This window comes from Coffea arabica, chromosome 4e (assembly GCF_036785885.1).
Source record: "Coffea arabica cultivar ET-39 chromosome 4e, Coffea Arabica ET-39 HiFi, whole genome shotgun sequence".
Classification (NCBI taxonomy): Eukaryota; Viridiplantae; Streptophyta; class Magnoliopsida; order Gentianales; family Rubiaceae; genus Coffea; species Coffea arabica.
The window spans coordinates 47103773-47131652 of NC_092317.1; the positions used below are offsets into that span (position 1 = coordinate 47103773).

The 27880-nt window shown below is 33.6% G+C and overlaps 2 protein-coding genes and 1 non-coding gene across 3 annotated transcripts; 2 read left to right on the top strand and 1 right to left on the bottom strand.

Moving 5' to 3' along the window:
- Window positions 1–5901: 5901 nt before the first annotated feature.
- On the top strand, window positions 5902–6000 carry LOC113743094 (U6 spliceosomal RNA). Its single transcript, XR_003460981.1, has one exon. It is a non-coding gene; the product is annotated as a U6 spliceosomal RNA (small nuclear RNA).
- A 5387-nt stretch (window positions 6001–11387) lies between these two features.
- LOC113743005 (pectinesterase 1-like) lies at window positions 11388–12571 on the top strand. The gene has a single exon (XM_027271058.2). It carries the CDS (start codon window positions 11610–11612, stop codon window positions 12345–12347), a length of 738 nt encoding a protein of 245 aa, XP_027126859.1. The 5' UTR covers window positions 11388–11609; the 3' UTR covers window positions 12348–12571.
- Window positions 12572–21822: 9251 nt separating this feature from the next.
- Window positions 21823–22838, bottom strand: LOC113741814 (transcription factor ILI6). Its single transcript, XM_027269457.2, has 2 exons — window positions 22667–22838; window positions 21823–22172 (listed from the first exon to the last, which is right to left on the bottom strand). The coding sequence occupies exons 1-2, from the start codon at window positions 22772–22774 to the stop codon at window positions 22017–22019; spliced, it is 264 nt and encodes an 87-aa protein (XP_027125258.1). The 5' UTR covers window positions 22775–22838; the 3' UTR covers window positions 21823–22016.
- Between the last annotated feature and the right edge of the window lie 5042 nt (window positions 22839–27880).

Consider the following 27880-nt stretch of genomic DNA (forward strand, 5'->3'; position numbering starts at 1 on the left):
GTATAGAGTATAAGAATTCTCGAATTGAGTCAAAGCCTCATGAATCAAAGGATGATTTCCGAAGTCAGACTAAAGAATTGGGAGGAATAATGAAGTTTTAAAGGGAGTTCTTGCACTTGAATCTTGTCCCATGCCTTCTTACCATTTCGCAACAAGTGTTCTAAGTGATGATCAATCTAATGAACTTGATCATGTTCAAAGTGTTCTTCATTTTGTCAGTTGCATTATGGAGGATCCAAGAAGATGCGACTTTGCTACCAATGAACCATACATTTTACCTTGCATCATGGAACCAAAACTACATGCATTATCTTCAAGGAGTTGTTGGAGTAAAGCCATAAGTTTTTCATGGCTGATCGTGAGCATTTTCAAGTTGTCCAAGAGACATGTGCATCGAATTATAATAATCATGACGTATGCAAGTATCATCCAATCTTAGGGAGCCAATATGTGGAGATTTGGGGTTTCATACGTACTGCCAACTCTTGCTGGTGTCATTCATTTCCATCTATGATTTGAGGACAAATCTTTTCCAAGAGGAAGGGAATGATGCGAAATATGGGTTGCTTATGGGCCATGTTTCGGGCTGCAAGAGATTGAGTAGTTTAGTAGTAGTTTAGTAGTTTATTTTCCAGATTTCTAGTTAATTTGGTAGGAATAAGTTCGGTCCAAGATCTCATGTTGAGTTGGATCCGATTTAGAGTCGTCTCTAGACTCGCTATTACTTGAGCTAGTTATTAGCTTTTATTGGGTTATGTTCGGCCAATTTAATGCCTTCATTGGGCCAATTATAAGCTATCCATTAGTTAGCCTTAGTTGTGATTAGTGAGTCATTAGTTTAGTTGTCAAGTCGAATAAGGAAACTTGCATTGTTTTCAACTTAGATTAGGTTTGCTTCTTTGTAAGGCTATAAATAGCCAAACTTATGATATTTTCGATAGTTAGATAATTATGAATAAAATTTGAGAGTTTTTTCTCTTTCTTGTTCCTTGGGAACGTCCCTTGATACAAAGCGAGTCGTATCTCCTTTGTTCAAGTTTTGACTTATCAATTCAAGACCACGTTGAATTGTGGCACCGTTCTACCAAAAAGTCTTGGTTCGCTGTCTTGTTGAATTGTGGGTCGCGATTAAATTCAAGGTTTATAACTTCGCGGGTTAGAGGGGTCGAGGTTTTTCCATCTTTTGTATCCATAACTTGGTCAAGATATATCTTTCCGCTGGCTATGCAATTTGTTTCTTCGAGAACGGGAGTTTGGAGAATCGAGTTCGCATCAAGAGTATTTGTCGAAAGATTGGAACTACCGAACTAATTACTTGAACATTTTGTATCTCAAGTGTCCAAGTTAGAGTTCCTTGTTCTAAAATTGTGAATTTGTGTAATTTTTTGTTTGGCATACTATTCAAGGATAGTTATTGGATTGAATCACAATTCAGATGCCATTCCTTTTTGAGATAGTTGAACCCAATATCTATTTTTTCCAATTAATGATTAAGATATAAAAAAGGAGTGGGGGGTTTACACGGGTGAAAAGCAAGTCGATTTCTTGATATATGTTTATGGTGGTTGCTGCTTTGCTGTGTAAAAAGAACTAAGGTGGCGGCCTTCAGAAGTGACTTTTGTACTCCAACTATCATGAAGGTAAGGGTTTTTCTGATTTTACAGCTACCTTTTTAATAGGATTAGATGCAAAATGCACCCTCGAACTTTGCTTGGTTAGCGACTTGCCCCCTGAACTATCAATTGCAGAGATTTGCGCCTTGTACTACTGATTTCATTGCAGATTGCTTAAAATAAGATGGTGTAATAAAATTATCCTAATTAAATGACCAACTATCTAAGTGCAGAAAACATGACAAATAACTTCTTAAGTGCAGAAAAGTCAGGGACATTTGGAAACTAGCTCCTGTCCAATGGGATGGAATTGAAAACATGACAGATAACTTCAAAAATTGGTGGACAGCAGTGACTGAAGCAAGACACAGGATACAGGGGGAAGATCATATTGGCCCCACGGCTTATATCCTGTGGCAAATCTGGAAAAGTAGGAATGAGAAGGAGTTCAACAGCAAATGCTTGGATCCAGCTAGAACAGTAAACAAAGCTTATACTGCATGGTGGGAATTCGAAAATGCAGCAGGGAAAGCTAGGAAGTGGAGCATAGGGAAAACAACAGCACCCCAGCAACACAGTGATCAGGATGCAATACAAAAAGAGCAACCTACAACAACAGGAACAAGCCTGGGAATAGCTGTGCAATGGAACAAAGCAGATAAAGCAGTTGGATATGGCATTGTAGCGAGAGATGGAAGACAACAGGACCTAATGGGATGGGCTTTGAGAGAGAGAGCAAGTGACAATCACTTTCAACAACTAGCTGAAGGAGTCAAACTTGCTCTAATTAAGGCAGCAGAGCAAGGATGGAGACTCATCAACATTGGTGTTCCTAACAAGAACCTGCTATAGCAAATTCAATGGGAAAAACCAATGGATGCATGGACAACAACAGTGATAAAAGACATCCAAGAGCAGAGTACTTTGTTTTACAAATACTCCTTTTACCTAGAAATAGTTAATTGTAATGATCTTAGCGTTCGTTTTAGTGCTCAAGCATTGAACAGTTATCAAGATGTAGAATGGGTTAATCTTAATCTGTTGTGCTAATGGCACAATGTATGTATCGAGCCTTTGCTCGTTTGTAAATATTTTGGCTCAAGCAATATAATTCTACCGTTTCGTCAAAAATCTAAATTGTCTACATCCCTCTTCCTTCTCTCCCCTCTAAACTTAGTAGAAACTCTCCTTCTTTTCCTCCATTAAACTAAACCACCAAGGTATTATCCATCCCACCCCTCACATCAAACTCTCTAACATGGATTGCTCTTCACCTTTTCCACTCAAATCTACCTCTCCGAGTCCTTAACTTCACAAACCAATCATCACCCCTCTCTCTTGAGTGCCTTATCTTTGAATCTTCATCGTTTCTCAACTTCCAAAATCACAACCCATTTCAAATTTACCAACCCTCATTGCTACTAGCCAACCTCCCGGCACTTTTTTATTCATGAGGCACAAATTCCATCATTTCCTATCCTTGTAATTTCTATATTTGTCTATGCTTTGGGTGTTTTTATTTTTGCTTGTTGCATGTGATTCAGTGTGTGATTGGTACTACATATGATAAGATTGTGTAATAGGTTTTGCTATTTGAAGATTTGGTGTGGATTTATGAGGTGTATCTTCAATTTGCATGGATTACAGATGGGTTTTTAGCCTTGGTTATTCTAACGTCCTTAAGAACTAGAATTTCATGTATATATACGAACATGTATTCAAAATTTGTGCAAGTTAATGGCTGTATCTTGGATAATCTAATTAACTTCTGCAATTTGAATATAGATGAGCACTTTCTTGTGACGCAGTACAACTTTTTGGGCCGTAGAGAATAGTAGTGATCTGTTCAGTACCAGTAGTATAACCTTGAACGTTATTTAGTAGAGAAAGGGATGGACCCTTAAATTAATTAAGTTTCTTACATATGATCTACATCAGAGGGATGGACCCTTACTGATACATATATCCACTTTTGCAGTTACATATTTGGAGAAAATATTCAAGAATGATTAGTTGATCAAAAGTGAAATCCAACTTGGTATGCTTATATTTAATGCAAAACAGGGTTTTTTTTTTTTAGAATCAGATACTTACTGGAAAAGAAAAGAAAGAGCAAGAAAATGCACCCCAGTGAATTTCCTGATATCCATCCTCAACTTTAGTTGCTTTCGCCTCCTTATTTGCCGTTCAAGTTTAACTTTGTTTGTTTGTTTGGTGCAAACGGGTTCCTCTTCTTATGGATATGGATTAGCAAAGTGAAGCAATCATTGAAGCATTAATTATTGGTAGTAATATTTGATATGCCTGTTTGATATTTCCTTAGTATGTGTTTTTTTTTTTCCATTTTTCTGCCGGTTTTGGGCACTCTCTTTTTTCAGATACATGTTGCTTATTGTTCTGTGCTTGACTACTTCTTTTTGAGTTTTATATGCTTTTGTTATCGTTTTCCCATTGTTGCCCTTTACAGCATTCCTTCCTGTCCCTGGTTTTGTCGTAAAAAATTGTGTTCATTAAATTGTGTGTTAGAACTTAGAACTAAGAGAAATTACAATTCGGAGTTTGCATTTGTTTTTTGAATCAAATTTTCGGCTCAAAATTTTTTTATTAGGTACTTCTTAACTGTTACTATTTTTGTACATCAATTCACTGTCTAATTTGGTTCTTTGATGTTATTAATTTTTTTGGAAATTTCTATCACCCCTTTAGGTATCATACGGATGATTGTAATTCGATAAACTATTCTTATATCATTCAATATATAGTTTCTTTTTTGGCCCAACAAAGATCAATTCAATGTATAGTTTAAATTCCTAAAATCTTCTAAGGGTTGGTTTCACTTTTTACAAATTCAATGATGAATTGATACTTATCAATATGATACTGAAAAGGTACTAATTCAAGTATCATTGAGACTCCAGCTTTTTTTCGCAGGTGTGCCAGATTAAACCACCTGTCGCATCCTTGATGCATTCTTGAATTAACAAAATATAAGTGGCAATCTAAGAATAGATAATGCTTTACGTAATATATGAAAAAATACTTCTTTGTCAACAATAAGAATTCAGAGGAAACTTTCACGGTACTAAAGGAAAACTTATTCTTGAAAAATTAATCAAAATTCCCTCTAAAACCAAAGTGATAGATTTATTTGGAAATTGGAAGTTGCCCTTATTCAGGATTAACAAGGCTTTAAGCAAACACATTTGCCAAGAAAATGAGTACATTTTCCATCAGGAATATTTTCTTCTGCACAGGCACGACGGCAGCTTGATCTACGGATGCAAGGGCCTATGAAGTGGGCTGCTGGTTTGGGGCAAACCTTGGCTTCAACTTCAACGATGGCATCATCTGTGATGGAAAAACGAACGAAATTGAATTAAACACTTTGCATATTAAACAAACAAAAAAAATTGTGAATTTGCATCCCAAAGTTTCATGCACGGGAGAAATGGACCAGGATGGTGTTAATTCAAAACATGGAAATGTCCTCTTCAAGATGCAATGCATTTTACATTTATATGGATGTTGTACAGATGCACCTAAGTTGATTGAATCTGCTATTTTCTTTGAAACAAAATAACTTTGTCGTGAATTGAACCCTATGCCCCATCCAAATATTGAGTACAAAACAAATACAAACTATTTAACCACTGAGATTGATCCAGTGATCAAGGAAGAGCTCTTAGGGATCTATCCGTTGTTAGGTTTAGAGTGTAGTTGGGGATAGGAAGGGTATGGAACGGCGTGGAAGGGTAAAGAAGAAGAAGAAGAATATAAACTATTCTGAAATTAGACTGAGTTTCATGCATATTCATCTACGTACAAAAAGAGGGAATCGTTGGTCATTCAAATTAACTTTTGAACTTATAAACGTTCAAATAAAAATAAAGTCCCAGACAAATGGGGAGAAACTATTCGTGAATGATTAGTTGATGAAAATGAACTTTAACTTGGTATGCCCATTATAAATCCAGAACACGGAAGAATTGCTGGAATCAGATACTTACTGGAGAAGAAAAGAAAGATCAAGAAAAAGACACCAATGAATTTCCTCATGTCCATCCTAAGCTTCAGTTGTTTTTCTTCTTATCTTCCTTTCTAGTTCAACCTTGTCAGAAAAATTTGTTTTGGTGCAGATGATCGAGCCCTTATATAACATATAGATTGGCAAAGATAATCATGGAAAGATTAGATATTGGTGGTAAAATTTGGTATGCGTATATATTTATACCAAAATATCTCATTTTCCTTTTATTTGGGGTAACTTAATCGATTTATCCTTGAATTTCTCTAGATGAACGGACATCCGATAAAATTGAAACGATACAGATAAGATTAACATGACCCTTGTACAAGAATAATACGTACAAATCAGAAATGGATGTCTCCAGATGTGCACTCGTTAGTGGCAGATGAACACAAATGTGTTTTTTGTTCTATAACTTTTCTAAATATTAAATAAATTTATTGTCTTCATTTTTTTTTATGAAATATTAAAGGCACAAATCAGTTGAATATCATATGAAAGACTTTATGGATGGATAACTATTACGCTTGAAACTGTTGCTGAAGGATGTCAACTTATTCACTTTCTCTGTCTTGTATAAAAGGGTCCCTAACATTGGCAACTTGGCATAATTATTTTTCCACAAAAGAACGAAAGAATTGGCATGATTTTGGTAATTAAGCATATGATATGCGTAAAAGTTGGTTTTTCTTTTCAAATTTGTTGTCGTTGTTAATTGCCTAATCCCTTGGTTAACGCTAGTTGCTCCTAATGACAAGATTTTATTCATGAATATATTATTTCCTACTTTCCTTTTTTTTTTTTTTTCCCTTTGTGTTATTTTGCCGTTTAACATCAAGACATGTGCTGTTTATTTTGGTATCCGGCTAAAATCCTTCCAAAATAAAGTAACCGGAAGTATTTCTCCCTTACATTTATACACTTTTCTTAAGTAAATTTACTTTTTAAAAAATTTAAAACTTGAACAACATCTTAACGAGTGCTCAGTGTTAGACAAACTTTTTGTCTCTAATGACATGCGATTATTTTTGCATAAACACTTTAACAAGTGGATATACTAAGTTGTCCATATACAAATTTTGAAATGCTAATGTTGACATCCCAATTATTTTGCCTCCATTACCCTTGTTGTTAGTTTAATTCGACGTCTTCTTTTTCCTTTTATGTTTTGGGAAAACAAGAAAAAAATAACTCAAAAAGGTTTCCCGGGGTTCCGTTCTTCTGCCTTCTTCTACACGAAAATGTTTTATATTTTGATGTTATGAAGACGTTGCCATTAGCTTGGAGCCTTAATTACTCATCATTTGGTTTTGGAGGAGAACAAATGATTGGAACCTGAAAGCAATCGCACATTTTTGTAGCTGTTACTTATATGGTGAATGACATCAAATTCCAGTTTGGTTTTGGACTAATTACACCTTATTTCATCAATTATGACTTTGCACCTTCAACTTTTATTTAGATACTTTGCGCCATAAATTTGTTGAATTGTCCTATATCTGCCCAAAAGCTGATATTCTCATTAATTACAAGCACATAAGTGATCAATATTTGGGCACATTGCCTGTATACTTGTCATTAATTTTGTGCAAGATTGTGGTAATTTCCGATGATTTAGTAACCTTAGGGTATAAATTGTCTAAAGAAAAAACAATGAGTAATAATTAATAACTTTAGAGCGTGAGAAGTTCAAAGCGAAATAACAAATGCAGCGAGCGAATCGTTGAAAACATTAAGGGTGCAAAGTGTAATTAGTTATTTTGTCTTTCGTTTTTTACCAGAAAAAAAAAAGAAGAAAGCTATCCTTTTGTTTGGATGTCTAAATATTTATTGCCACAAAAATTAATGGCATGGCATGATCAACTGTATAAAAAGAATTGTTGCCGGAAATTGATCCACCAAATTTTGTAATGGTTGCATAAACAAAATTTTCTCTGTAACTTTAATTAGGTGTTATACTTCAAATTAAATGAATACATGCCTTCATTATTTGTTTTGTTGCTGTCCAAAAACTCTTCCTAAGAAATGTACATTTTTTGTTTGAACATCTAATAACTAAGAGTTGACGAAGTTCTAGCAACATCATCTCTCAGCAATATTGTCAAGAAAAAGTTATGGGATATATATTTTTTTTAAAAATTGTTGAAGCCAAAGAGCAGTTAGGGAACTTTTTTCAATTTGTAGAATCAAAGCTAGGATAGCTCTGAAGAAATATATTAGTGCATGCACGAGCCCAATTCCAATTGTGCGTCTATATATATGAGATATACACACACATTAACCACTTTTGAAGTATTAATGGAACTCTTTACATTCCAACAATGATGTAGATTTGGGTAAAATCCTGTGTTAATGATCGTGATTTAGACAGATAATAGGTGTCAAGTAGCATAACTTTTGCTTAGAATGTACACAATTCGTTCTTTATAAAAATAAGGGTAAAATACAAAAATTCACCTTATGGTTTGGCATATGTACACTTCGGTTCCTTTTAATTTGAAAATCTACAATTTAACCTCTTGTAGTGGTAATCAAAGTAAAACTATTAGATTTTTCATTAGATTTAACGGTCAAACTTGAATAGTCAAACTCTTCATATAAAATTATTATGAAATTACAAAATCACCCATCAATCTATGGTTAATATAATGTTCTAAGTAAAAATTTCTGTGCAAACTATACTTACAGAAAATTTTGAGGTAAAAATGAAATTTAAATAAAAATTATATTTACTTGGTTTCATAAAAAGGGCAAGAATAAATCACAAAAGCAAGTATAAGCTGGGTTAAATGCACCAAACCCCCTGAACTTTACCCTTAGTTACGTTTTGTTCCTCTGAACTCATTAAATAAGCATTTTGCTCCCCCTATTTGATATTTCAGGGCAAAAGTACCCTTGCTGTTCTATTTTTTTTTTTTGTTTATTCATTCCCTTGTTTTTCTTTTCCACTACTTTGTTTTATTTTTCATTTTCTTTTTTTACTAATTTTTTTTCACATCTCTCGTTTCACCATTTTGTTTCACTTTCCTATTAGGATTACTAATTTGTATGCTTATTGCAATATTGTAATCATTTTTTACTTATAATTTCATTCTTGTTTTATTTATTTACACTATTAAAAATTTAAGACAAATTGTATAGCATAAATATTTGATATATGCCTATCATAATCAAAAAGTGTATATTACTAGCAATTTGAATACTAGGACTTTAAATTACTTAATATTTAAAATTATATCCCAAAAAAAGTAATTAATAATTTTATTTACTTTTTTGTATATAGTTGATTAACCACTTCTGTTTTTATGAAAAATTAATTTATTCTAAACTCTAAACATATTGATTTAAATAATGTATGAAACAGTTTATGAACATAGATAATAAATACTTTGTTATAGCATAGACTTTATAGTCATTATTTTTTTCAATAATAAAAAGTAAATAATCTAGAAATAAATAAAGAATAAGTTTAAGAAGATTAAAATTAATATATAGATAATAATAGCAAAGAGAAGAAAGTAGTTGATGGCACGAGAGAAGGGAGAAAAACTAAAAAATATAAAGAAAATTGACAAGTAGAAAAAAGGGCAACAAGGGAGAGAAAAAGAAATAAAATAATAATTAATATAAAAGGGGCAACTTTGTCCTAAAAACATAAAGTAGGAGTGTAAAGTGCCTATTTGTTAAGTTGGGGGGGGGGGGGTTTAAAATGTAACAGGGGTTAAAGTTCAGGAGGGTTTAATGTTTTTAACCCTATAAGCTTTTTTCCAAATATTTCAATTTTACCTCAAAATTTTTTAAAAGTATAATTTGTCCTCAAATTTTATTTAGAACATTACATTAACCATAGATTGAAGAATGATTTTGTAATTTTCATAATAATTTTATTTGAAGGTTTGACCATTAAATCTAACAAAAAATCTAACAGTTTTACTTTGATTACAATGATAAGGGGTTAAATTATAGATTTTCAGATTATAGAGAGTTAAAATGTACATACACCAAATTATAAGGGGGTTTTCGTATTTTACCCTAACAATAAACCGTGTAAACTTTGATACAGCCATGAATGTCGGTTGGTAGGCCCCCTTAGAAATGCATAATTTGGAAGGATGGGCATAACTTTTCTGCAAGGATGGGCATAACTTTTCTGCAAGCACCAAAACTCTAATGAAATGTTAATGGATTAATTTTATGGATAAATTACCATTTACCCCTGTAATTTTGTACTTTACCACATAAATCTTTTATAGTTTAAAAATCTATATATAATATTTTCATGATTTGGATTAAAATATTACCATTAATTTTTTATTAAAATTAATGGTTAATAGTAAAAAATCAAAATCAAACTAATAAATTGACAAACTCAGTATAGATTTTTAAAACTCTATATACATTGTCAGGGAAAACCTTATATATATGGTTTTTGAATTATAAGAGATTAAGTGACAAATCACCGAACCATAAGAGGTAAAAAGGTATGCTTTGCTTTACAAACAAGTTTATAGTAGTAAAACTATTACTCTTAGAGGTTGTTTTTATTTGTGTATTACTATAACATTATAGTTAAAAAACTTATTTTTTTAAAAATGACCGATCCAAACAGATTAACTAGGAGGAGCAACTGCAACATTGCTAAAACCTCTAATCAAGAAGAAAAAGAAACTATAAATTCAATACCTAAAACAATTGTTTATGTATTTATTATCTGTTTGTATTCCCAGATTCAAATTCCTATCCAGATTCAAAAAAAAAAAACTACTCCCTCCGTCCCGTTTTGTTAGTCTTGTTTTCCTTTTTCGTCTGTCCCAAATTATAGTCCACTTTCCCATTAAGGAATGTAGTAATCTTTCAAATTGTCTAAAATACCCTTATTAAATATCTTGTTATTAATACATTGTTATTAAATACTAACCCACTACATTGAATACATTGAGCTTTTCCAATACATAGATAAATGAAAAGTCTATCTTTGTTATTCTTTGAAATTTATTTATATCACAAGGGAAACAAATAATGCCATCATTATTTACAAAATCATGAGTGAAAATTTGAAAAACCATCCATATTCTCACAATTTTTCTGATGAAACACCAACAAAAGAATATGATCTCATCTCAACGAGTCAAGAATGTGCACAAGTTGTCTTTGAAATGCAGAGGATTTTTTTGCCCAAGTTGAAATCGGTGATTTAAATCTTCTGGAAGATGATTTAAATCAATGAAAGTATTTTTTTGCAAAGTTGAGGAGACGTTTTCTGGCAAAATATTCAAATCGATGGCACTAATTATGGATGAATTATCCATTTTTAACTGCCTTTGCTTAAGCTTAATTAGTTGCCATATTTATAGAGTTCAGTGTAAAAATTGAAGATAATTTTGGTGGGAAGAACTTGAATCCATTATTGGCGGATGATTGAAAATGAAATGGAGTATTAGGCGCCTGAAATGGATTATGAAATGGAGTATTAGCGGCAACTGATATTTATTGGCACTATTGACGGTAATTGAAACAATCAGGGTGCACTATTGGCGGTAACTGATATTTATTGGCACCATTAGCTGTAACTGATATTAATTGGCACTCTTCGTGATTAGCATAAGGGTATTTTAGGAAATTATTAATCTAAATTTATGTTTTCAACCAAATTAATTACACTTTCTTAATCTGTGTGAAAAAAAAAACCAAGACTAACAAAACGGGACGGAGGGCGTATTAATAAGAAAAGATACTGTACAAACTTAATTAGCAAGGAATGAGATGAGAAATTGAGAATACTCTTCTTCTCAACCCCAATTCTTTAATCTTGAATTTGACAAAATCCATTTGGACCATTTCCGACCAATTCCCAGTAGATAATAAATTATATACTTCCTCCATACGACCTCAGACCAACAACCCAAATCCATATCCCAAAAAAAAAATTTCCCCAAACAGCAGATCTGCTGCTTCAACTCTTCTTCAATATGGACTCCATCAATTTCTTCAAGGGCTATGGCAAAGTAAACAATCCAGCTGGAAATCAACAACCAGCTTCCAACAGACGACGTCGTATCCTCTTAGCTGCTTCCCTCGCCGTTTTCTTGACCATCGTAATCGGCGCAATGATCGGAGCCTTAATCTACGAGTCAGCCACCGAGCCTCCGGAGTCGGAAGAAGAGCAACTCCCCGCTTCGGACTCGGGCGAGTCACTCAAGACCGTGTGCGCCGTGACTCAGTACCTCGACTCGTGCATCAACTCGATCTCTGCTCTCAACGACCCGCCCAAATCCGACCCGGTTCACTTCTTCAACCTGTCTCTCCAGGTCAGCCAGAGGGAGCTCGCCAGCCTCGCTTCTCTTCCCAAGACCCTAATCTCCAAGTCGAACGACCGGCGGGCCGAGTCGGCATTGAAGGACTGCGTTAATCTGTTCGACGACTCGCTGAGTCAACTCAACAGGTCGGCCGAGTTGATGAAGGTGGCGGTGGTGGGCCCGGGGGAGAAGCTGTTGACGGAGATGAGGATCAGTGATGTGCAGACGTGGATTAGCGCTGCGATGACGGATCAGGATACGTGCCTTGACGGGCTTGATGAGATGGGGTCGACGGTGGTTGATGAGCTCAGAGCGCGGGTGCACAAGTCTAGCGAGTACATGAGCAACAGCTTAGCAATTCTCAACAACCTGAAAAGTCTTGTTGAGAAGTTTGGTCTGAAAATGCCTTAAAGAGGAAGGAAGCCTGATTGGTGAAAGCCGTGGGCTGACATTATTCTTTTCTTTTTTTTTGTGTATTATTATTTACTTTTCCATTTTTTTTGATGTAATTTATGTAATTTTTAAATTTTGTATTTCGGAGGTTGTATTTTGTTGGTTGTTTTCTTGAGGAATTTGCCACGATTTTAAGATATAATAAATATAAAATGGTGAGAAGAGCCAATTAGGAATACTAATGGATGCTTTGAAATTTCTCATTTTGACTTTTGTTCAGTGTCTACATGTGATGCTTACACTTACAGATATCTTGCACTTATATGCTCCAAAGTCCAAACTATGGGCTAAAATGTTTAGGGAAAATTGCAATGTAATTGGCAATTCTAAGTGGATATGAAACATATGTAGCAAGTCGGGGGGAATTTTTTTGAATTTTCTTGATAATGTATTTGGACACATATTTATTTATAGGAAAGAGAGTTTTGTCTAAGCCTAGGCCTAGAGTAGCTTTGACATAAGCTAAATCATTAACACTTTTGATATCAATGCAGGATATCTTGTAAATTTTCTCTAGGGGATTCCATAGCACATTCGTGTGGTCTAGAGGTGATTTAGTTTCCTTCGAGTTCTTAATAATCTAGTTGGATCCGTCTGACCTTTAGTATAAAGAATGGTTGTAAACATTTGCTGTTTGACCCCAAAAGAAAAAAAAATCCTCCCTACATAGTTTAGGCACAAAAAAAACACTGTTAAAATAGTTTTCTCCCTTAGAAATGCCAAACCATGTGATTGGAATTACGATGATCACTATGAGTCAAACTCAACAGAATTTGATCAATTCTCTTATCCGTCACTAAGGTGAAGAACTAAATAAAAAATCCTCTTGCTGCATCACCAATCAAATCACTATTCGTGGTCTAGGAGCCTATTTTATCATCAATCCAATCTCCATTCACCTTTTTTCTTTTTCTTATCAATGAATAGATGATCTCTATACTTGTATGACTTAGATGTTCCCTATTTCTTAAAAAAGTAATTCGATTGATAGGATATAGCATGAAGTATTGATGAAATTAATATTTAAATATTATAATTCAATTGTTCTACTAGGCCCTGAATTGGGCCGAACTATCGGTATTCAAGTGAAAATCAGGCAATTATGCGGAAGAGAGAAGTTGTATAAACTTTATATAGGCCCGTGAATAAACTTTGTCAATTACTAGTTTGGCCCAAATAAAAAGCTCATCTATTGGCCCAAGTTCTGTTTGACCTAGGCTCGTAGATGAAGTCCATTCCAGCCCCTTGCAGCATTTTTGGTTTTCGAGCTTAACAGATACAAAATTTTCGTAAAGTGATATTACACGAGTTCATCTTTCTTATACTAATAATATATACACTTAGATTTTGTTTGACAACCCAATTTAGCATTTTAATTTAATAGGTTCACATCTTAACATGTTCAGATGCAATTGATAACTAAAAATAAAACATTCGAATTAATTAAATGGTATTGAAACTTTTGGACAAAAACTTGCTCCAAAAGAATATATGATAAGTTATTTATTTATCACTTAATTTGATAGACACTTAAATTTATCAGATTTAATATTTAACAATTAGGTAATTTAACGAATTCAATTTTCAATTTTCAATTTTAGCAAACACACCCTTAATCTTTCTGATGCCAATAATACACTAACGATCTTAATCTATGTCACATCTACGAAAATTAATGTTCATATTCAAATTGAATTGGTTAACATATATTTGAGCCCATTAACATATACACCACCACTGTATGTAAATATTAATCTCATAGCCAAAGTTTTACATGATTCCATGATTTACAAGTCCACCTTCCAAACCCATGTTTTTGTGGTCTAATGGTCAGGTTCAATGCCAAACTTTAAATACAAATAATTTTTACCCCATGATGTGACACCCCGAATATTAGGAGGTTGTTTGTAAAGAAGATACTAAAGTGTATTTCTTTGGGTTTGATTTAAAACCTTATTTTGTTTTAAAAGATTAGAAACCCTAATATTTTAAACAAAAACCCTAGTTACTTGTGATTAACCGGTTTTCTTAAATCTCTCATATTTTAATTGAAACCCTAATTTTAATCACTGGGATTGTAAAATCCCTCACGTTTTTCTTAAAAATTTCATTTTATTTGGAAATTATTCATTTATTAAAGCCCTACCACCTAGTCATTCCACAATAAGTGCAAATGAATCTAGAAAGTAGGGTTTCACTTTTCGGTTTCAAGATTGGAGCAAATTAGGGTTTTCGCGATTTTTCGCCGGATGAATTTTCGGTATGAAGCAAGGACCGAATTTGGTGATTAAAAATGACTTTTAAGTAAGAAATAATATGTGATTAGGAGCAATGATATAAGGTTAGTGAATGGGAAGTAAAAACCCTAGTACGTGTGTTTTTAAGAAAAACGGCGCGAACCGACGGGTACCGCGCACTATCGATTGAACACACCACTTGACCACCACTTTCTTACCACATGACCTCATTAATACTTGAGCAAAATATCTTCTTATTTTCCAGCTAGCTTGACTGAATTTTAAGGCTAAAAATAGCAAGGAAAAGAAAGAGAAAATACCTAAGGGTTTCTTGACCAAGAGATTAGTATTCCTTTTTAACCCCAATTTTTGCATCTTTCCTTCATTATTTCTGCTCCATAGCCGAACAAGAAGAGAGAGAAAGGGAGAGCAAGAGAAAACCATTTCCTTCTTGATTCTAGTCATCCAAGTGAGAAGAAAGAAAACTAAACCGATTAAAGAGTGAGTTGTGGAGTTGGGAAGCTAGGGGAACTAAAATTTTCCAAAGGAGGTGGAGTATCACTCTTCCAAACTTTGTCTTTGAGGTATAAGATCTGATCATGGTTCTTGTTCTTTTAAATTTTGGTTTAAGATGTTATCTAGTTCATGTTTTGGCTTGATTACAAGATATGCAAGTTGTTGTGATGATTTTGGATGATATATGGAAGTTAGGGTTTCATAAATTTCTGCCTAGACTTGTTGTATAGTGGGCATATGTTGTATATAAGATTATATAAGGGGCTTTGGTAGTGTTGGAAGCAAGAAAATGAATAGATTGTCATGAAATCCCAAAAATTCCAGATTTCTGGAAATTTCCCAGTTTAGTTCTGCCCGGTTTTGGTACTCATATTTAGAGGTCAAATTAGGCTTGGCCTAAAACATGAAAGTTGTATATAATGGTATTTTATAGGTGCCTACAAAATTTCAGTTCAATCGGAGCAACGTAGCTTGTGAAAAGATGAAAATACCCTCGCTGTTCTAGGTTACATTCCAGAGTTCCGCATGGACAGTTTAGTCTAGTTGGTTGTATTTATTCACTATAATCTGTTGGGATTTTGCTATTTGCCAAAACATGAAAGTTTTAGTATTCTGTCTTAGCTTTTAAACGCCTCCAAGAAAACCTTAATCAGACCTTGGTAACCTGAGATATGACCATTCCAGTGCAGTGCGGTTAATTAGCCGACTAGTTGGATTTTGGTTCTGTAAATTGGGAATTTGACTAGGTTACATTGGAAACTGGACTAAGTGATCTTCATAAAAATTGTAGCCCTGTGTCTTACCTTCGAAACGGTATAAGTTACGCCTCAATCCGATAAGCGTAGCCTCAGATGTGTTATTTCCGCAACCACACGTCAAATCTGTCTTTTGCTAGGTTACATTTCCGCACTTGTTATCACTTTGATTTTTGTTCTTATGTTGTTATGAGCCTATGGAACGGCTATTTACTTGAATCTATGATATGTATGACTTTGGGATTGGCTGAGGAAAAATAATGAAGCCATAAATGGCTGGAAAATTAGGTAAACACAAAGGGCATGCTGCCCAAATTTATGCTCGAAGACTAGAGAAATATACTTGCGACTTGAGTAAGGGTTAAGAGTGATTACTACTTGAACCCTCTAGGATATTTGCGTCTTCTTTTTTCGAGGTATATAAGTAAGGATTTGGCCGAACTTGTACCCTTGAGAAATACAATCATGACTACTAGAAATACGTTTTCCTTGTACTTTCCACTCAAATGACATTTTCAAGTATAAATGTTACAAAGTTATATAGTTTAAAAAGCGAGCGAGTGTTTCACGACTACTCTCCAAGTGAATTCTAATTTCTTGATTTTTATTGAACGAAACGTCTAAGTTTCGAATCTTAGTCATGTTTCAAAGTTCTCAAACTGAGTTTTATCGCAGATTTGGACTCCGAACCCGGAGTATAACCTGAAAGTGACCAGTAAAGGCACTATATCTTTTGGTGAGTGCTTTCAAATATCGAATTGAACTTGATACGTGACCAATATGATTACATGTTATATACGTGAATTGTTAGGGTAAGAGTGTACTTTATCGCACTTGCCCTTATGTGATATATACTTGTTTATTGTTGCAATTGACTCGATATACTTGTTTATGATGCGCGCACTTCCTGGAATTCCAGAAACCCTGCGGCGAGTTATTTAAGTCGAGCCGGCAAGGGCTTGGTCGATTGGGTAACGAACCCTGGGTCTCTTGTTTTGTCGAGTAGAGTGATATCTCCTCGACTAATTGGTATACTCGAGTATTACCACCCGTGTTTCTTGAGGATTTTGGGCCCAGTAGGGGGTTTGAATGGTGGACGGAGAGTAGTTAAATGGTGCTCTACTGGATTGGTTCCTTTACTTGAAAGTTGACGGAGTGTCAACTACTACGTGATCAAGCTCCTGATGATGAATGGAATTTGACTCCTGAGAGCCATCCGTATCCTTATGCTTTGGAATGATTATTGCTTATTGGATTATTGTTTATTTTGAAAAACTTTTACACTCGCTCATTTTGATATTTCTACTTGACGTGTTATTGCTCACCTTTATGAACTCTTCATGCTCGTTACTTTGCTATATCGAAAACTTGTACTTATAAATAATGGTCAATTTGCTATTTAGAACCTCACTGGGCTTTTAGCTCATTCCACTCCATTTGTTTTTCCTTTCAGGGGTACGAGCGAGGCGTGAGATATGTAAAGACTAGCGTAGACTAGTTGTTTTTGACTTTTGACTTGTACTCGCGCTATTACTCGAATAGAATGTTTTGTATCTGGATTGTATACACTTTGAACCAGTTTGGGTATATTGAGGTTTTGTATCTTGATTGTGCATCAATGTAAATTATAAGCTTGAATTGCGATGTTATTTATGGTCTATGGATGTATGCATGTGATACGAGTGAGTGAGTCCTGGCGAGAGTTGGGCAGGCGGTCCGCCGAACCCTTTGGTACGCCTTAGGGGGAGGTGGGGTCGTCACACATGATCTGATCCAAATTAGTGCTATATAAAATATAGAAGAAATTAACAATGAAAAAGGAAAATATTTTTTAATTTTGATCCTTGCAGATGTGTTTTGCAAGGCTGAAAAGACTTCTTTCTTGATTAGTAATTTTAAATATTTGCATTGGTACAAAATTAACATTTTTGCCCCTCTTGATAGCCCCTTAGTGACTTGTAACAAGTAGTAACCATTCATATGACATGAGATGCTAAAAACCTTTAATTTCAATTTTCCATTTAACTTATCTTTTGGTACAAAACTGCAAGGAAGCAAACATTAACTTTTAACACCATAATGGTAAGCAACTGCTTGCCTAGCTGACAGAATTATTGGCAATTCACTCTATCTCTCTTAACTTCAAAAAAAAAAATGCATAAAATGTAGACATTTACATTCCAAATTGGTTCAATGGCCCAGTAAGGTCATCCCACGCTAAATTAGCCCAACACAGGTTCATGTCAAGCTTGTGCCTTTTTCTGATGGGCTAAACAGGCTCAGGTCGGGCAAGCCTGGCCTGGCTGACAGCCCAACTTGTAATGATAAGACCTTTTTTTTTTGGGTAAAATTAATGATTTTGTAGCGCAAGTTTCTTGCGGTTTTACTTTTTCATCCAAGAAAGTTAGGAACATCTCATTTGGCAGTAATTTTATTTTATGATGGCTATTACAGTATTTTATTATACTTTGAAGATTATATATATGCAAAGTTAATTTTATAGACATTAACAGTGTATATACTATTATGATTGAATGCATTAGACATATATAAAATTGTGTGTTTAACAATATTAGCCCCAGAATTAATGCGATTTCGCACCCTCAAAGTCACTTTGTGCCTTGAACTTTGAGTTATAACACTTTAGTACGTAACCTTTAGTTTCTTTTCGCTTTGTACCAAACTAGTTTCTAAATACTTGCTAATTTTTGCATCCAAAGTTAGAAAGAGCTAAATCCATACTTTTCATGCATTAGTTATTTTGATCGCTAACATATAAACTTGTAGGTCTAGATATAAGAAGAAGGGATGTGAACATAAAATGAGAACTTTATCCGGGTATTGAGCGCTTTAAGTTGTGCTTTAACATTAACTATTAACCGATAACCATTCATTCTCTATAATAATGTCGTTAGTGTTCAAAAAAAGATGCTTCTCCACACAAATTTCCTTCAATAATTAGCATGCCATTATTTAAATGCACCAAAGTGAAGAAAACACAAGTCTTGGGCAGAATCTCATGACTACAGTTTTAAAGGTGCCATTGCTTAATTTGAAGGTATAAATATGTAGTGGTGGTAGATCAACCTTCCATTCTTGTATGTGTCACGTCTGCCACTGTTTAGTCGTTTGCAGTCAATTTTAACTGGTAACCTTGAAGCTTAAAGTCTTCAAAGACTTCAACCCCTCAGCGTTATACGGTAAACTTGAAGAAATTTGGGACATGCAGGATGAATTAAGGGTTTGAGGACTTAAATACCATGACTGATTACATGACAAATCAAATGGCTAAGAAAAAAAAATTACCTGTAACATCATTAAAATGGAATCTTTTTTTTTTTTTTTTATTGTGCATGCTTTTATTTTTTTAATAATGAATTTTCTGCATGTTAATGTACATAAGGTCTGACCAATTATGTACACCAATTTTTATACAGGCACAAGAATATGTACCTATTTCTTTTTTTTCATACCCAGTTTTTTTTTTCAAGGATGCAAGTAACGTGCATATTCTATAAAAGGGAGGTTGCAGGAAGAAGTTTTGAGCATGGTTTTGGGACTTGAATTAGGAATTGTCTAATTCTGCATATGGTGGTTATACCTTTTTGGACACTAGAGAGAGTTAAAATTGTTGAATCTTTTACCAATTCTATTCTTAATAGCTGACATGATCCGTTAAAAGATAGGTTTTTTTTTTTTTTTTTTTGCTGTCATCTAATAAGAAAAGTGTGATGTGATCAAGTTATTAGAAAGTGGGTACAGAGGAATATTACCTGATTCTACCGTAGTATGTCTTATACGTTGGTTCTTCTTCTTTGTTGTTTTAATCCTTTTAAGTCCTCTTTATTAAGTTATAGATAAAAGGTAGTAGAAGGCAGATAACGAAACGAATTTGTTACCATGTTGAGACAAAAACAATTATTCTTTTGTCCTTGCTACAAATTAAGTTGACTTTAAGGGATTGTATATCCTAGGAAGTTGGTTTTAGGTTTGTTTGTTTCATAACTTGTGTAGCTCCAAGTAGAGTATACTTAGAGCTAAAAAATATTAGTGACCTAGAAGCCATTAGGTGATCAACAAAATTATGTTTGGATATAATTTCAAATCCAAGAAATTCATCAACAAGGACGAGACCTAATTTCTTCCACATTTAAGAGAAAGAGAAGTTTGTGTCGTTTATAACATGGTCTATGTTGAATTCCAAGTCCCAAAAATTCTTTCAAGGCCTAATTCCTTTCCCAAAAATTCTTTCAAGACCTAATTCCATTTATGCAGAAGAGCAGTTTGTGCCGTTTATAGCATTAACTATTAAGTCTGTGTGCATGGATTTTCAAAGAATACTGTACTACTTGCGACATTGAATTGAATGACATTTTAGACTTCAAACATCAAGTGGGCAATGAAAAAGAAACAAGAATTATGTCTTTTATGGTCAAAATAAGAAGTTAACAAATTAATTATTTCTTCAACCGTTCATCATTAAAGTCAACTTGAGGCTTATATGTAGTAGTAGTATTAGGTTAGGCATAATTCTTTATCAATGCTAAACATAGGGACACACGAACACACACATGCATGTGCCTATATGCTTTTTTGTTCATACCCAATTTCTTTTTCTCAAGTTGAATCTAATAATTTATTGTTCAAAAATAAAGAAGGGAGGTTGCATAGAGTTTTTGCTCTTGATTTTTGCTGGGATTCTGGAAGTTGAATTAGGGGTTGTCTGATTTTTCATTTTGGTGGTTATACACTTAATACTTGACTAGAGAGAGAGAGTGAAAGCTATTAAATTTTAACCATCCTTCCTTAGTATATGATTCTCTGCATGTTTGTTTCTTTGTTGTCATCTAACGTAAAACTCGTAAAGTAATCAAGTTAGAAAGTGGTTAACAAGGAATGATACTTGATTCTATTGGAATACGTCTTGTACATTGGTTCGTCTTCTTTGCTTTTTTGCACCCCTTTTAAGTGCTCTTATTAAGGTTTTGTTTAATAACTCAATTCAGCATTTAAATTTAATGGTTTTAGAATTTAATATGTTCAAACGTGTTTGATAATAAAACATAGAACATCTAAATTAATTAAATAGCTCTGTATTATCTAAGCAAATCTCACTCCAAAAAATAATTAATTACCTATTCACTTATTACTTAATGAAAAATATACACAAAAGTTAAAATTTCAATATGAACCAAATTGTTTTGCTTGCGAAAATTATGAATGCATTTGTCGGCAAGAACACCCCAAGTGTAGACGAAAATGGTCCTAATTGCTGTATCCAGTTCACTAACAGGTTACTTGAGGGGCCTAGAAACCACCATCAACTGCTGATTACATAAGCAGAAACAGGACAGGGGCTGTCTCGAAGATATTGTGCATATCTTCATAGAGATTCTACTGATGTGGCAGCTTAACGTTTGATGAAAGTCATTTGGGCTTAATTAAATGGTTAATATCTGAGATATGATCATAATTTAATTAAATCATGATTCACTTATTTTGCTTTCTCAGATTATGTTGCTTTAGTGGTACTGATGTAGCAGCTCAAGATTTGATGAAAGTTATTTGGGCTTAATTAGGTGGTTTCTATTTGAGGTATGACCATAACCTAATTGAGAATCATGTTAGTCAATGACATTGATTCACTTATTTTGCTTTGTTAGAATGTTAGAACGTTGTAAGCCACAGATAATTTGGTTTAAACATTTTGAACACGTGATTTACGCGCGAAAAGTCACTAAGCTAGCCCTCGGACTTGAGTATCACAGGCTTGCTTTATCATAAGTAGGTGTTTAAATTAGTAAATCTGAGCAACTGGATGGCAACAGGCTCCTATTTAGTTTTGTAGGACCAAATAATTAGTAGTAATCTACTAGATAATGAAGAATATGTCTTATCACTTTTTAGAGTAAAACAACAGAACAGAAAAAGATAATCAGTCAAAACCAAATGAAAAAAAAGCACAATCTTCTTGATATCTGACCAATGGGAAGGCAGAGTAGAAAGGCTGAAAAAGAGAAGGATACAATATGTCTTTATCTGCAACTATTGCTAGTTTGCTACATAATCAACAGACAAAAGAAAGGCCAGAGGGACAAGGGAAGGGGCAGCCAGCTTCTTTATTGCCCAAGAATACTTTTGATACTTTCTATATCAAGAGAATTGATGTCATTGGAAGCCAGTAGTTGAGAGAGCCTTTCACTCAGATCATCAGCATCTCTAGTCAGTCTTCTGATGTGGTTGCATGTCTCTTGCAGTACTTTTGATGCCTGCACCTGAGACATTTCCAAAAGGTAAAAGATTATCAGTATCTAATTAACAAAGACTGAATGGATTTGTCAATCCTTCTGCGAAAGTTACTTGTTTCGCAAATCTAATGTCAAATATCTACTGCTTTCACTAAACTGTTGTTTGAATGAATAACTCCCGCGTTCACACTTGCTCTTCTTGACTAAAAAAGCTTCATTATACCCCCTTCTCTTTTGTCGTTGTTTATCAATTTGCTTATGCTGGATATTTGATTCTATAACTTGAAAGTTTTCACATTTTCTTATAGCATGATGAGTGTTTGCAATCTAGGATAAGCCTGCATTAGTATCCATCCATGCAATATTCTCAGTTGCACAGAGGATTACTGCACAAGAGAGCTGCAATAGCAAGGGTCACATGACAATGCCACCCGTTCTGTACTTTTCTATGCATGGAAAAAGCTTTTCAAAATGTTTCTAGAAGTGGAATGGATGTTCAGAAAAGATAAATGTTAACATACCCTTCTGTTCCTTGAACCAGAATGTGGCAACAAAGCTTGTAGCTTTAAGATGAGATTATTGATCTCATCTTCTGTGGATCCAGAACCTCTTGACCTTCTGCTAGACATGGTTTTGGCTTGTTTTGTGCTATTCTATATCTCGTAGTAGTATTATTACTATTATTGCTGCTGTTGCAACTTTTAATATGTGGGGAAATTGAAGGGAAGGGAATGAGTGGCTTAAATAAGGCAAAGGAGGGTGAGTTTTTGGCACTTGTTAGTTAGAAAATGACAAGCAGACATGGAAAGTAGCAGCTGAAGTCATACTGGTAAGGTCCCATCTGTCTCACTCTATTGCATAATTTGGACCCACAATTACAAGGACTTTTTGCTAAAGAAGCAATGAAAAAGGGCCTGGTCTTATCAGTTTCTCAGTTTAGCTTCAACTACTACACATATGTTGCCCTTAATTGAACTTGTCTCCCCTGTGATTGTGTTGTTTGTGTTCTTTAAAAAAAAAAAACAAAAGAAAAAAGAAAAAAAGGGATGCATACATGCTACCAGAAAGATACCACCTTGTTTCTAGTTTGTTAATTGTTGGTGTACTTGGCCCTATTTTTGTCTGATACATTGCCTCAATGCCTCCCCTTCGTGTTTTAGAAATTGAGTTTTAAGTTTCACATTTCCCATCAAATTTTCCAAGGGAAACATTTTCCAGGATTACCTAATTTTATTTATTACCTTTGACCTGTTCACAAGGACAGGAAATGCATGTGACCTAGATCACAAAAGATGAAGCACATTGAGCCTACTTTTGTTTGGATTCACTGAACAAACATCCCTTATGCAAGGTGCTAATGTAGTCCCCAAGGGTTTCTCTGACAAGTCCATGAGTACATGTTTGAACTAACTTTTTTCTGGTAAGAAAATATTTGAGTGAATTCTGTTCCGGATACCATCACGGGTCAGAATATGCCTTCAAAATCATTGGTTGCTTACAGAGATTCTTACAAATTATCCACCAATACAGTTATTATATCGATAGTTAGATTCGAGCACACGAGCTTTTGAACTGAATCATCCTGTGGAACTAAGAATGGTCAAAAGAATTTGCTGCTTCCAACTATGAACTTGCTCATACTGGTGCCAAACACATTAATAGCATCCTTGACTATTTGCTCAAGTTAGATAACTTCAAAATCCACATTCCTGATTCAAGAATTGGCAATAGTAATTGATGCACGTTAAGTTCAATGGCAACAAGACACAGGGTACAAACATCATTGTGGCAAAGTGTATTTTATGCAAAAAAGAAGAAACAAGCATTGTGATTGAATTGTGACTTCATACTCTCCAAAATCACACAACCAGCACAACATGTGACTAACATGGAGCAGCAGAAACTGGTCACAACTAACATTGGATGCATCTATCAGTGCCAAGGTAACTAGATAGTCCCTCTCTCCCAAATCTTTTGTCCTTTTCCACAAATTTGACTTTTTGATAATAGTATGTGAATAGTGATAAGTATTCAAATCTTTTCACTTTTACTCTAAAATTCAAAATTTGGGTAGTATGGTACATGTTACTTATCAAAAGACAAGGGATAAAGGTTTTAAAAAGAGTAAAAATTGTGCTATAGCCTATTTTAGATGGCAAATAGTTTAGGACATGCGAAAATGAAAAATATAACAATTTCCACAGAATGAAGTTAGTATTTATATTGAGTTTTTTTTTTTAATATTGCGCCTTTAGAATTCATGATAAAAGGCAAATCCGGTATTGATTCGTCTACAAAAGATTTAAATTTTTGTGCTAAGGTGTATGCAATTCAGGGATCTGAAGCAAGATAACTGGAAAATAAGCTTTTATTATTAAAAAACAAAAAACTAGATACTTAGTTATAAACTAAATTGCTAGAAGTCCCATATGCAAATGAGAAGATTATCTCATTCAATGGATGGACCCTTCAACAGTCTAATCCAAGGCTACATATCAAAAGGACAATGGTAGATTGAGACGGGGAAGCGGCAGATAGATACATTTTGCTTTTTAGATCACTGCTTGGAATTGGAAATACCAACTTGATAAAAACTAATATGTCTTGATTACTGAATGCCGACATCTAAATTGGTTTTGGTGGGGAAATGCAATCAGGATTGCAAGACTCCAGAGAAATAATGCAAGATTTGATCACGTTAACGAGAATGTTGTAGCACGAAAATCAAACTTAACTTTAATAATCCTAAATAAGCATATTTTTTAAGAACTCTCCTCTTTTCTAACTTCTCTCTATTTCTCCTCTTCGCAAAAGCCTTCTTGGTTTCCCCTCTCACGAATTTCGTGTTATTTTTTAATTTTAATGAAGTCTCTCCTAAGTTTTTCTATATCTCCTTGGAATTTTTAGTGAGAATTTTCTGTTCTCCTAGAGCTTCTTATGGAGATTTTTGTATTTTTTTTATTATTTTGTTGTTAGATATGAATTTATTTTAAATATGGTTGTCAGAATTGAATTTTTTTTGAATCTTGGATCTTTCAATATCATTATTGGAGTTTAAAGACGTTGATTAGCAGATCTGGCAATTGTAACGTACAAGGAGATTAAAGTCATTAATTAGCAGATCTGACGATTGTAACATACACGGAAGGAATCTGCAGTAATTTATCTTAGACAATTTTGAAATTTCTGTATTTTTTATCTGTTCATAATTTTTTAAATCTATTATATCTGTTAAATTACATATTTATAATTTATAGCGCATGTTTAATCTGCCATTAGAGTAGTGATATAAATCAAATCGTGCTTGACGATTTTAAGTAATCCATTAATGAAATTTACTTTTTACCAAAAAAAAAACACTTTAGTAAACCTTATTAAATTACATGGAGATATTGATTTGTTTTTTTTTTTTTATTTTTTTAGTAGAGAAGAGGTGGAATTCATGAAGTGGGAGGAAAACCGGGGGATTTGAATCAAAACTTCTATTTGTGGAATCTCAATCTTAGCTATTAGAAAATTTATTTTTTTTCTTTATTATGAAAAGAATGGTGGTTACAAGAGTAAGTTAATGGATTAACTTTTCATACATTGACAGTTTAGTGATTTTTTTATACTCGCAGATTTGTATGTATACTAGATGTGCATGATTTGAATTTCAAATTAGAATTCATGTTATATAGCATGATGTAAACTTGATTGTGTAAAAAAATCTTTACACTGATAGTGTATTAAAAAGTTATCCCAAGTTAATTGTGCCATGAAAATGAACCTAGTTTTCCTATTTTATATGAAGAAAAGAAAAATTAATAAAGAAACTTCAAAAAACCAATTAAGATTTAGAATCTAAAAAGTCAAGATTGTACTGGTAGAATGGATTTTCGAGTTTTATCCTTTTTGTTTTCAAGTAAATTGTAATTAGTAGCATTTATTTTGTTTCTTGTTCTCACGCTAGCTAGCAAATACGTCTAAAATATGTTTGAACCTTGAAAACGCGTTTTCAAATCTATTTGATGATTTATCAAACTACCATTTTGTTCTGGAGATTACTCACAATGGATGATTGATGTGACTTGACTCAGGAAAAATAAACTTTTTTTTTTTTATAGAAAAGATCATTTCACTCATTGCATATGCACTAATGATAGAAAATATATAACATATACATATAGATCTGAAATTAATTAGATACAACAGATCTAACAAATCAATATAAATAAAAGTAATATTGATACTCCTAGATATTTTTCATTTGGATGAATCATTCTAACTCAATACATTTGTGCATGTTTTCTGACAGTCAAATCTAATTAAAATAGGTTCAAGTCAAAGAAAAATTCAAATCTAACAAGAATAAAGAAAATTGCATATCTAAAAAACTAGATCATAGACCTACAAAATCTCAAATATCATAAACAAAAAGACAAAAATTTTTTTAAAAAATCTCACTAGGAAAAATCCAGGAGAAAATAAAACTCTCACTAGAACAAAAATAATAAACTTAAGAAGGAACATTAGTACAAAATAATATTTGATTAATCATCCATTTAAATATCATGGGACGTCAAGATTCTGTTCTAATCAATTTAATATCTCTGGTAACTCAATATGAATGCTCAATATATTATGCTAACTTCTTTTTTCTTCCTTATATTTTATAATTTACTTCTTTATTTTTTTTCTTTTTCTAACTTTTTCTTGTTGGATATTTTCCTGTCCTATACCAATTATCGGGTCTTGGACTTATTCACCAAACAACACATTTGATTCCTTTATCCCCATATTTTCGGCGGGCACTTTTCCTATTTTCCATAATTAATTATTGTTAATTACATTTTGCGTTCAACTGACCTATGAAATATTGCCACGTGCCGTGCAAAGGGTTCCACCGACTACGTCATGTCAGTACTCTTCTAGTGCAGGCAGACGGCCAGACGCCATATCACACCGAGTTCACACTAATGATCATCATAATCTTATGATTAAGTTAAAGAAAAAATATTAACACAATTTTGAGCAAGTCATAAATCATATACCATGGTTAATTCAATTTGAATGTTATGATAATTCTAAATGCATATTGACTTAAATCCTTAAATTGTTCAATAGTTTGCCGTGTCCAAAACGAATATTTCATGAGAAAATAGTTTGTTGTATTTTTTTTCTTTCTTTTTTTTTTGGTCTAGAATTACGAGAATGGTTTCTGAAGAATGCCCAATTTAGTTCTTGATGTATATATAAACATCCCAGGCAAGTCCAGAGATTTAATTAATTATTATCAAGATTTTGCGTATTAATTGAATATTAATTGGCAGTTTTTAGGAAAGTTGGGATTGTGAGAACTTTGGGAAGAAATGAGCAATGCTGCAATTAAAACCGACCTCAGGTACTTATTATCAGCTGGAAGTATTTGGGTACGTATATGTCCCATTTATGAGCTTGCCAATTAAGCAATGCTGCAATTAAGAATTACTTTCTATAAAATTTTGTGGCAACATCAAGAAAATATACATACATAGATTTGTTACCATTTTCAGATGGAATAATTTTTTTTACAAATAATGAAGGTTTTCTTCTTAAAGCACATGGGTGTTTGTATTACCTTGTATTTGCCTAGAAATATTTGGAGATATATATCAGAGATAGGATTAATCTTGGTTTATTCCCGGAAAGGGCATGGAAAATGGATGAATCTCACATTTGCATTGTTTGCCTTTTGGACGATCAATTTCAAAAAA